Source organism: Lepidothrix coronata, unplaced genomic scaffold (assembly GCF_001604755.1).
Source record: "Lepidothrix coronata isolate B3197 unplaced genomic scaffold, Lepidothrix_coronata-1.0 Scaffold108, whole genome shotgun sequence".
NCBI lineage: Eukaryota > Metazoa > Chordata > Aves > Passeriformes > Pipridae > Lepidothrix > Lepidothrix coronata.
In genome coordinates, this window is record NW_016690288.1 from 2,822,458 (window position 1) to 2,834,697 (window position 12,240).

The 12,240-nt window shown below is 44.9% G+C and overlaps 1 protein-coding gene across 3 annotated transcripts in view; it reads left to right on the top strand.

Annotated features, from left to right (window-relative positions):
• The window catches only part of GATSL2 (GATS protein like 2), a 128,016-nt gene that overhangs the window by 59,559 nt on the left and 56,217 nt on the right, over positions 1-12,240 (top strand). For all 3 annotated transcript variants that reach the window (XM_017824085.1, XM_017824084.1, XM_017824086.1), the window contains exon 2: positions 9,883-9,953. In XM_017824085.1, the coding sequence (XP_017679574.1) occupies positions 9,883-9,953 (71 nt within the window). The remainder of the gene's footprint in view (positions 1-9,882; positions 9,954-12,240) is intronic.

Consider the following 12,240-nt stretch of genomic DNA (forward strand, 5'->3'; position numbering starts at 1 on the left):
TGCCTTAGTTTCTTCATGTAGAGAATTTTCTTACCACTACTTCAGTGTAGTTTTAGCTTGTCTCTTCACATTTGGCAAGAATTTATTTCTACACATAAATAGAGATAAAACAGATTTTTTTACAGAATCTTCCTAAGTATGATGGTGGAAGTCTGTTGAAGGGGAGAAAGTAAACCAGCCAAGTTGTGTGTTGCCTTCTAATTGGTTCCTGGGAAGTATTAAAAAAATGCTGTCATGACAAATGAAAGAAAGATATGTTTTATCATCTCAAGTAAATTTTAGAAAGCAGTACTACAAACGCTGTGCTTTGACTACTGAAAGCATCATGACTTGGGCTTTGCTAGTCATACAAAATAAACTCCAAGTGTCTCTTTATAGAACCAAAAAAAATACGTCCTGTGGTTATAGTGCAGGATAACTCTTGAATATTGTGGCTTTTTTGAATCTGTAGCCTAGGAAGTCTTGACTGACCAGGTCTGACTACAGAAAAAGAAAAAATTATAACTGAATTACTCATTGGTGTTGTTTCAAGCTACTGCTAGTCATTCATTTGCAGCAGTAATTTTATTTGCATGGGCTCTCATAGTGCAGGCCTTGTGAACTGTCCTGAGGAAGACCTGAACCACAGTTTGATACTGGTTTAATAAAACCAATACGGTAGATGCCCAGCTGACACTTTTTGAATAATCCTTGTTTATTTTTGCCATGTGTCCTGGCTTTATCAGTGAGCTGTATTTATGATCAGTTATCTTCTCCAGCGTAGCCAAATCTGCTTATTTCTTTGCTTATTTTATGTATGACAGGTCATCCTTTCTGTGTTTTGTCTTGATTTCTGTTCCTCCAGGGTGCCAATCATTTCTCTGTTATTCTGCTCCCGGTTGTCTCAAAGTCTAAATAAAGTCTCAGATAACTTGCTCAGCTCCACAAAAGTAGCGAGGAGAGGGCTTGAATAAAGGTCTCCCCTTTTAACTTTACACACTGTAATCTGTAGTTTAAACCATCATTATTAGTAGTAGTATGGATTAGACAAGACCATCATGGTTATTGTGATGGAAGTTTTGGCATAGCAGAGGCTGTGACACTTCTGAATTTATGTCTGTTCATGAATACTTGCTTTCCCTAGCCTCATCTCTGTTAGTTTTGTTCTGTGTTGGTTTTGAGGATTATTAACTTTCTGTAAAGAAGTAATATCACAGTGTCTTTTTAGGCGATCCCTAGTTGTGTTTGCTAACATCTCTGTCCCAGATCTGAGCACAGTTAATGACTGGAAGGAATGTTGCCGGTGTCCTTTGGCCATTTCTAACTGCTGTGACATGTTTAATGTTTCCCTTGGTAGGGACAGTAGGATGGGAGAAGGGCATTCCTTCTGGTTGAAAAAATATGGTGGCCAGAACAGTCCACTGCTGTCTATTTGTTGGGGGCTTTTCTGTGTAAATCCTTTCTTTGTCTTATACCATTNATTCCTTCTGGTTGAAAAAATATGGTGGCCAGAACAGTCCACTGCTGTCTATTTGTTGGGGGCTTTTCTGTGTAAATCCTTTCTTTGTCTTATACATTTATTATTAATATTGTTGCTGTTACTGTTCATTTTCTTATTGTGAGCTGTTTCTGGTAAATTGTTCTTTTCTCACCCTGTAATCTTTACCTTTTGTGCCTCCAACTAGAGGGGGAGAGGGCAGCAAGCGGCAGTGTAGTTTTAGTGGGAGCACTGAATTGGAGAGTACCATTCCTAACCTAGGACAGCCTTAATTGGTGCCCAATGTGGAGCACTAAGGGTTGAGGTAACAACACATCTCCCCAGAGGAGGTTGGAAACAAATTTGATCTAAGCATTTGCTGTGTTAGGTACAGAACCACTGGTCGCAGTGTTACTTGGTCTGTCCATGGGGGTGTGGTACCTAATCCTGTATATATTCCCCTGTGTGCTCCTCGTGGTGCTCTTTTTTGGGGGGGGGGGAAAATCAGGATTGTTTTGTTGCTGTACTCTGTGATATCAGCATATGACATGATGACATCAAGGGCAATGAGGGTCATTTGGGATGTGTCTTCAGTGTTGTTCTCCTGCCCTGGCCTTCGATGCTACCTGAGGGAATTCTTTAATAATCATACCCAGCCTGTGGGGGGAACAGAGGAGGATGATTTTCCCCAGCTTTTCACACTCTTTTCCTTCGTCGGGCCTGTTACAACAGCTTTTGAGAATTTTGAATTCCGTTTGGATGTTAAGGAAAGCATGTTTTTGTTGCTAAGCCTGCCAGTGCTGTCCACACTATGTTTAGAGAGTTCTAAGGAGGTTATTCAGAGATCTGTCCCCGAGGGTGTATAGTCATGAGTGGCGTGGAATGTGGGAGAAAATGAGACAAATTTTTGGGAAATTCTCTGCTCCAGTGGTTTGGAAGTTCACCTCTGAACAACTACAAGATCTTGATAAAGTAACAGAATATTTGCAAGGAGAATGCTGTGGCAGCTCCAGAGAGAAGCAACTTATTGCAGTGTGCTGGATCCTGGCTACTATTTATCAGACACTGTTTGTCACTAGACAGCACCCTCACAGCCTCAGGAGGAGGAAAGCAGACCTACAGGCACTGTGGCCACTCAAACTGCAGCTGAACCAGAGGAACAACCTGTGCCAGTAGCAGTTGCCCCTACACAGAAGAAGAAATCCAAGACAAAATCAGTTCACTTAGTAAGGGATGAAGAGGAAGCAGGGCCCTCAGAACAGGAGGAAGAGGTAGGGCCAGAGATAATCACCTGATCCCTATCCCTGGGTGAGATGCAAGATGCACAGGAGAGCCCCTGGTGACCTGGCTGCTCCAGTGCTGGGATATCACGGCCCAGGATATGGAACTAGATGGTAGTGAAGCCAAGCAACTGGGATCCCTAATCCCTGTCCCAGGATCCCAGGGCACTGACAAGGGGATTGGGAAGAGGACAAAACTCAGCCTCTGGAAGCAACTCCTGTCAAGCGTGAGGGACAGGTGTTCTCTCAAGGGTGACCTAATAGCGCGCCCAAGCAGGTGGAACGCCATGGAGAAAAAGGTATACAGTACCTGAGAGAATTAGCTGTGCTGGAGGTAATCTATAGAGATCTATAGTCGAATGGAAAACCCACCTCTGCCCCAGCAGCACGGGTGCATGAGTTGAAAGGTAGGACAACCACCGCACAAAGTTCTTCAAGGATAAATGCTGCTCTGGTTTCCAGAGGGCAAGTCCTCAGACAGAATGGAATGGATGATGCTACGTTCAATCCTCTTGAAGGGACTTCCAGGTCATATTTACAAGAAGTGAGCAACGAGTACCATGACCAGGACTAAAGGGGCCCTGCCTCCAGCCAGGTGGAGGAAAGGCACGGTCGGAGCTATTGGACTGTGTGGATCCGATGGCCTGGCACACCAGACCCACAAGAGCACAAGGCTTTAGTTGACACTGGTGTACAATGTACCCTGATGCCATCAAGATATGTAGGGACAGAATCCATCTCTATTTCTGGGCTGACAGGGGGATCCCAAGAGCTGATTATACTGGAAGCTGAAGTGAGCCTGACTGGGAACGAATGGCAAAAACACCTCCTTGTGATTGGCTCAGAGGCCCGGTCTATCGTTGGCATAGATTACCTCAGGAGAGGGTATCTCAAGGACCCAAAATGACATTGTTGGGTTTTTGGGATAGCTACTGTGGAGACAGGAAATTAGGCAGCTGAATACCATGCTTGGTCTCTCAGAGGACCCCTCTGTTGTGGGATTGCTGAGGGTCAAAAGAAGAGTTACCGATTGCCACCACAGCAATGCAATGTTGGCAATATTGTGACCCCCATCCGTGAGATGATTCGTGAATCGGAGAGCCAGGGATTGATCAGCAAGACTCGCTCCCCCTTTAATAGCCGTATATGGCCAGTGCATAAGTCCAGTGGAGAGTGGAGACTGACAGTGGACTATCGTGGCCTGAAAGAAGTCACAGCACCACTGATGCCGCTGTGCCAGACATGCTGGAACTTCAGTATGAGCTGGAGTCCAAGGCAGCCAAGTGGTGCCACTGTTGACATTGCTGATGGGTTCTTCTCCATTCCTTTGGCAGCAGAGTGCAGGCCACAGTTTGCTTTTACTTGGAGGGCTGTTCAGTACACCTGGAATGGACTGTCCCAGGGCTGAAAACACAGCCTCACCATTTGCCATGGACTGATCCAGACTGCACTGGAAAAGGGTGAGGCTCCAGAACACCTGCAGTACATTGATGACATTACTGTGTGGGGGAACACAGCAGAGGCAGATTTTGAGAAAGGGAGAAGATAATCCAGATCCTCCTGAAGGCTGGTTTTGCCTTAAATCAAAGTAAGGTCAAAGGACCTGCCCTGGAAATTCAGGTTTTAGGAGTAAAGTGGCAACATGGACATTGTCAGGTCCCAATGGATGCAGTTAACAAAACAGCAGCTGTGTCCTCACCGACCAGCAAGAAGGAAACACAGACTTTCCTGGATGCTGTGGGTTTCTGGAGGATGCATATTCCAGATTACATTCAGATTGTCAGCCCTTTCTATCATTGGACACAGAAGAAGAACAATTTTAAGTGGGGTGCTGAACAACAACACGCTTTTGAACAAATTAAACAGGAGGTTGCCCATGCAGTAGTCCATGGGCCAGTCAGGACAGGACAGGATGTAAAAACCGTGCTCTACGCTACAGCCGGGGAGAATGGTCCTTCCTGGAGTCTCTGGCAAAAAGTACCTGGGGAGACTCGAGGACAAGCCCCAGGGTTCTGGAGTCAGGGATACAAAGGGTCCAAGACCTGTTACAACCCCAACTGAAAAAGAGATCCTGGCAGCTTCTGAAGGGGTTGGAACCACTTCAGAAGTGACTGACACCAAAGCACAGCTCTTTCTGGCACCCTGACTGCCAGTGCTGGGCTGGATGTTCAAAGGGAAAGCCCCTTCCACACATCATGCCACATGATCCACGTAGAGTAAGTGGATCACCCTGATCACACAGCGAGCTCAGCTACAAAACCCCAATTGCCCAGAAATCTTGGAGATCATCACAAACTGGCCCAAATTTCAGATTATTACCAGAGGAGGATCAGGTGACATGTGCTGTGAAGGCCCCACCATATAATCAGCTTCCAGAAAATGAAAGGTGACACACACTGTTCACCGTTGGTTCCTGCTGTATTGTAGGGACACACTGAAAATGGAAAGCTGTTGTATGGAGTCTTATGGTGGTGAGTTGCAGAAGCTCCTGATGGACAAGGTGGATCAAGTCAGGTTGCAGAGCTGAAGGCCGTCCAGCTGGCTTTAGATACCACTGAACAAGAGAAATGGCCAGTGCTCTACCTCTGCACTGACTTGTGGATGGTGGCAAATGCTCTGTGGGGGTGGCTGGACCAATGGAAAAAGGCCAATTGGCAGCACAGATGGAGACCCATCTGGGCTGCTGAACTGTGGCAAGACATCGCTGCTCAGGTAGAGAAATTGGCTATACAAGTACATCACGTCAGGACAGATGGAAAAGACCCTTGAGATCCAATCCAGCCATTCCCCCAGCAGTGCCAAGGCCACAATAAACCATGTCCCTAAGTGCCACATCTACATGTCTTTTAAATACCTCCAGGGCCAGCAACTCCACCACCTCCCTGGGCAGCCTGTTCCAATGCCTGACAACCCTTTTGATGAAAAAGTTTTCCCTAATACCCAATGTAAATCTCCCCTGATGCTATTTGAGGCTGTTTCGTCTTGTCCTATGGCATGTTACTTGGGATCACATTAACAGCATGAGTGTCCTTTACTGCTTTCCTAAATACATTTCCAAAGATGATGTACTAGAATCCACCCCTTGTCATTATTTATAAACCGCAAAGATCACCAAGAATTAGATGATTAGCATGAGACTTTTTCTCTACTAAGAATATATCATCATCATGGTCAGCCTTCGCGAATGAAGATTTGGGAAAGGTCTTTACCCTTCCAGCCTGCGCAGTGGATTTTTTAGGTGAGACACAGTGTGCGCTGAACTGAGCCCACCCTCTAATCCTGAGGTTCATCTGCCGGGGCCGAGCGAGCTTGGACAGTGGCAGCGAGGTCCTCAGGACGTAGCTTTGTTTAGAGTGACCTTCTCTTAGATGGATGGCCTCACAGGGCTGACGAGCTCCATCTGCCCGGGGAAGTCCCCTGACCGGGAATCGAACCCGGGCCACAGCGGTGAGAGTGCCGCATCCTGACCACTAGAACACCAGGGGGCCCCCACTAAGAATGTATATTGTCATAATAACATACCAAAGCATACAGCCTGGAATAAACCCCAATAAATTACATTTTTCATATTCACACAGATGAACTTGCTGCTCCTTCTTCTTAATTCCCATTCAGTTCAACTGCTTCTTTGCAAACTTCTGTGTTACCTTCAGACATTTAACTGCCTTGAATGACACTTGGGCATGGTTTCCTACGTGTGAGGAGACCAGCCACCCACCTGCTTCTGGAACAGATGTTTTCCACAGTACAGACAGCTTTGCAACACTTTACCCTCCTGAGACAAGAATTAACTAAGTAGTTTCCATATAAATAAGAAGGTAGGACTTGTGGTCTTCCTTAAAGACTATTGTCTGTGCTGAACTTTCAAATTATGCACAGCAATATTCCCACAAACTTGTGGTCTGCGTGTGACCCAGAACCAATGAAGATCATGTTCATTCCAGTATTGTCACTCTAGTCATCTCACCAACTCTTGAAGACCAAACGGCTGGAGGAGACACTTGTGGTGTGGACCTGCAAGCATGACCAACCACTCTGCTTTCCTGCTCTCTTCTCCCACAGAGACTGGAGTACTGTTTGCAAACTGACAACGATGCTGCTGCTGCATCCTACAGGCGATTTCCTGCTCTGTGCAAGCATGGGTATTGCTTCCATACACAGTGTAGGCTTTGCAGTTTCAAAGATCTAATCTAATTATAGATTGGTCTACATTTGTGGCATTGCCAGAAAAAGGCATATGTTGTTAGGGAGTCGAAGTCAGCAACAGTGCTGAAGTGGAAATGTACTGAAACTTTAAGGAGGCAGGAATCCAAAATAATCCACCTGAGGTTTGGCTATTAGGAAACTAGAAATACGTCTTCCTGCATATATGCTTTCCACACGTACTTAGAGAAATACTGTTTGCCTGATGTCTCAAAATGATTAAAGGGCAGTTCTTTTCCTTTCTTGGCTTTGGTGTGATAATAGAAGATGCTGTTGGCATTCAGCTTATCAAGGACTGGTTTAAGAGGAAAGAGAAATTACTGAAATAACTTGAATGGAAGAGGCATGTGTTATTTAAGGAGAGAGATATGACATTGAGTTCCTTCTGTTTTGTCACACAAGATTTGCAATTCCAGTTTTTCAGGTTTAGATTTCACTTGGGAAAAAAAAAAAACGCATCATTGGCTTGAACAAAGTGAATATAAAGCCCAAGAACCACTGGTCTTCTCTGTGCTGGTGAAAGACTTTGCTTTTAAATTCAGATGGTCTGTGGTACTGACCTTTTATAGAACTGCACAGAGTTGGGGATTGGGCTTTAAGATGGTACGTGAAGATAATGAGGTTTTGACATGCATTCTGAGCCAGCAATTATGGGATTTCATCTGTACATATCCCTTAGATACGTGCTCAGAAACTAGCATCTGTCACAATCATACTTTTTCTGCTGGGGTCAACAGTGCACACAGACATTTATTACTGTTCTGGTTCAATATTCTTCCGTAAATGCCATCACAGGTCAGGCAAGATTAGGTGTTTTTTATTAATGTTTTCTCCTTTAAGACCACAAGCTTTTCCCTGGTCAGCGTGCATGTGGCTCGGTCCGGTAGTGGTAGCAAAGACTTTAATTTCATTGACTTTCCCAGGGAATTCATCCACTAAATAACAAATACTTCTACCTCCTGGGACTCACTTGGAACAGCATCCCAGAAATCCGTTTTATCCAGCTTGGATCACCCCTTGCACAGGTAGCAGCCTTGTGCAGTTAAGAAGTGAGAGTAAAAATTTGGGCTGCTGCTATTTTCTGCTTTTCTTGGCACTGTTCCTAGAGAGACTTGAGTTGGTAAATGTGGCCGTCACAGCAGCTATTACCGATGACACAAAATAATTAAGTTGTGGTTTCTCTTGTGGTGGGGCCACGTCTGTATTTTATAGTGATACGTCTGTGCTAGGAGGAAGAGTGTCATACTTGATTGTCGTGATGGATGCTTCCAGGGAAACAGGATGAGTTTCTAAAGGCAGGTTGTCTGATACTTTCCATGTACATGGAATCGTACTGGTTACATGGCAGATCACAACTGTGTGTTGCTTCTTCTTGGTTTTCTGATGCGATGATGGGGAGGGCAGTATCCATCTCATTTTTTTCCCTGTTGCTTTTGGAGGGGATAGGTGCTATGTTTGTTCTTTTCAGCCAGTCGGAAGAATGCTGCAGCCAGGTGTTATTCTGATTCTTTAATAATCAAGTAAATGCTTTGATCTTTTGATGTCTTGAACCACCAGCATGGGGTTCCAGGCTTTCAAAAGTCCTGAACACTTTAAAACACAGATGCTCAGCAGTGCTGAGAAGCCCTGGGAGTCCCTGGTTGATGAATGCTGCTGAACTGTGCTTCATGCAGAAATTATACTATGAACATGCTGTGAAATTTGGGGGTCTTGAGAACAATATTTGTTTTTCAAGTATTTAAAATATTTTCTGTAGGTTGCCTCAGATAAATTGGACAGTATTATAGTGTAACTGTGAAATCCTGCTCTTTGGTTCTTAGAGACACAGGCTCTTCATGTTGCAGCTTCCTAGAGGGAAAAATTTCTCCTGTGGCTTGGGCAGCAAAAACAGTTCTTGTGCTCTGGCGTGCTTCTGGAGGGGCTGGGAGCCCTGCATAGGTTGCTGCCCAGCACGGTGCTGATGCTCTGCTGAAGGTGAACCTGAGCTTGAAAAATGCTGTGCTAACCTTCCTGCCATTACTGGGGACCAACTGGATAGAAGCTGATTTTTTTTTTCAGTAGATGTTGCTGTACATATGTTGGTGTGTCAGGGAAAAAAATCCTTTTTGACTATATGTGGTGTTAAACCTTAAGGCTGAGCCTTTTTCTGTTTGTGTCTGCAGTGGAAGAATCCCATGTCATATTTGGTTTTTATCTCCTGTTAGAGGTGACATGGTGCTCAGTGCTGAACAAGCTGGGAATGCTGCACATGACCTGTAGTGTCAGAAGATGAACATGGAGCAGAACAGAAGCAATAGGGGATCAAGGTGGGGGAAGCTCAGCCTTGTGTCCATGGACTTGATTGCTGCTACCATGGCTCTTTACCTGGAGCACCCCAGGGAAGGGGCGAGGACCAGCATAGGAAGTTGGGGTGCTATCTGCTTGTGGAAACAGCCTCTGAAGCAATAAGAAGAGATACTGGGGCTTGGTTGAGAGATTGGATGTCAAATCTTGATAAGGCAAGAAATTTTAGTGGACAGATAGGAAAAACAGTTGCATGCATGAACCATGGGAAGGCTTTTCGAGGGTGCTGGAGTGATCAATCAGTGAGCAAAGCTTTTTGCTCTGTGTCAGTGCAACACAGCAGGTCCTGGCTGTGATGGAAAGCCTTAAGGGATATGGTAATTAGAGAAAAGTAACTAAGAACTAAGTAATAAAAAATAGTAAGAGTTTTACCAGCTCCGTTGTGCATAGGCAGACAGCAGGGAACGTGGGTCACACAGTGTGAGTTAGCCAGGAATAAAATCCAGGTCTGTTAGTGCTTCAGGCCTCTCCATAAACACTGGACCTTGACTCTTTCCTCCACCACAGCTTGGATGGGAAAGGACCTCCATTTTAGGTGAAAGACCAGGCGCTGCTCAGTCCAGCATCTAATCATGTTTTCCTGCTGTTTGCCTTTGCCAGGTGCAAGTTCTTCAGCCTCACGGAAACCCCCGAGGACTACACCATCATTGTGGATGAAGAGGGCTTCCTAGGTAAGTGTCAGCATGTGCCACTTTGGTATCCAACCTGGGACAGGAGGAGGAAAACATGTCATCTTGCTGAGATTATAAATCAAAGTGTTTGTAAAACAGATCTGTTTGTCAGTGCTGGTAGTACAGCTCTGAAAGGTGCTTTGATCACTTAAGCACACTGTCTCAGCTGCTGTGTTGTACAAGGTGATTCACACCCGGAATATAAATATTTTTGAATGCTGAGAGAGGAGCACACACAGGTCTTAAAGAGCAGTTTAAGTGTGTTTGAAACAGCAAAACCAAGCATATCATTGTGTTTAGATTGGACTCGATGATCTCAGAGGTCTTTTCCAACCTAGGTGATTCTGTGATTTTGATTCTGTGTTAAAATGAGCTGGCCTGTGTCCTCAAGCCTCCACAAGCACACATCTTGCATCTCTAGCTTCTTCTACCAACCTCTCTTTCAAAGGAGCACTTGAAGATGAGTAATTTGTATCATCCCCATAGCCAGCACAATGCTGTGGAGTTGTGAATCAGCTCCTTTGGCTCATCACCAAAAGCTGGGATTTATTCCCCTTTCTTACACCCAGCTCTCACTGTACTGAATGTGCCATCTTTCTTTGCTTGTGCTGGCTGAAAGGGTCAAAGGTGGAGTCGTCACAGAAGGTGACTGGCATGTGCTAGAGAGCTGCCAATTCTTGGTGCTGGGCAAATGCTGATGGAGAGATTGTTTTGGCTTTGTAGATGGAAATAGTTTGTAATAACTTTTATTGTGTGTGGAGGTTTTGTTTGTAGCAGTGTTATTGAGGTGGTGGAATGAGAAAGTGTCGGGCAGCTATTATTACTATTTTTCAGTCACTCCTTTCTGTGGTTGGAATTAAAAGTTTATACAGTTTAGATGTTGGAGAAAATTCATCAAAATATGAAAAAAGAGGATTTTATTCCTGAATAGGAATTAACTGTTGAGAACCTTCTTGTGACACTGTAATATTCAGTGGGTTCATGATACCCAAAACACAAGGAGAAAACTTGAAACTGCGTCGTCTTTATTTAGTGCAGAGTCAAAGTTCATGATCAGTAGCCTTGCTGAGTAAGTCCTGTTTCTGTTTCAGGAATACTCATAAACATGTAATAGTACAATAGTACTACATTTTAGAACAGTACAAAGGTAGCTAGAGATTTTAATAAATTAAGCCCTAGGTTGAGAATAGGTAAATAGATCTTTACAGCTATATCTGTTTATAATTTGGTAGTTTTGGTGTTTGATTGAAAGTCTATGTCACGTGGTTTTGCTCTCAAAAGAGGAGGTGACATATGATCCTACTACCAGAGTGTCACTTGTTGCATTTGTTTGAGGGGCATATGCACAAGAATTTTATGACTGTTAGTAGTATCAGGCTTTTTGTTATCAGTGGCAGCTGGGGAAAATCAATTCAAATTTGGTTTTGCCACAATAGTAGGATACAGAGCCTCCCACTAAGACCTCCATTTAAAGAGAAGGCTCACCAAAGTACGAGAAAGTTTTTGTTTTTTTTTCCAAGGGGCACAGCATGTGGCAGAGCAAGAAACCCAGAGATTCCCATTGTCAGGAGGGAATCTGTGTCACTGAACCATGCTGTCCCTGCAGATGGGATATGCTAGGGGCACGCTCACCTCCAGCATCGCATCTGTGTCTGACATCCATGGCACTCGTTTCTCTGCCCTGTTGGCACAACACAGATTTCTCAGTTCAATCACTGGTGGCAAGTTTAGATTGCAACCACCCCTGTACAGTCTCCAGCAGCCACACTGCCATTTTTCTCTCTGGAAATTATTCCAGCTTGAAACAAAGGTGAGCTCAGGCAGTGGTCTTGCCCCTCCATGGTGGGGGATGTTGCACTGTGCACCCCTGTCTGTGCTTGGAGCAAACGCCAAGTCTAGCATGACCAGTGTCCTCAAGGACCTGCATTTCCCACTGGTGCCCAAGTTATCTCTGTGAACCAGGAAGTGCTGCTGCACTTCAAAGCAGCAGTCCCCTCTGCTTGGACCTTCTGTCACCTTGGCTCTCACTGGCACCTGAACTTACTGCTGATAGTCATAGCGCCCATGTACCTTCCATTGGGCCATGGTTTTGGCAGCATATAATATCCCTGTTTTTTCAAATACACTGTGTGTATTTGGTGTGTTAAAGCAGGGCTTTGCAGGAGAAAAGGTCATCTTCCGGACAATGCAGGGAAAGGAGGGAACATGCTAAGGCCATCCTCTGCTACAGCATAGCATGGAAGGCAGGTGCAAAACTCAACCTGGGTAGTAGCGTCACAGAACTGGC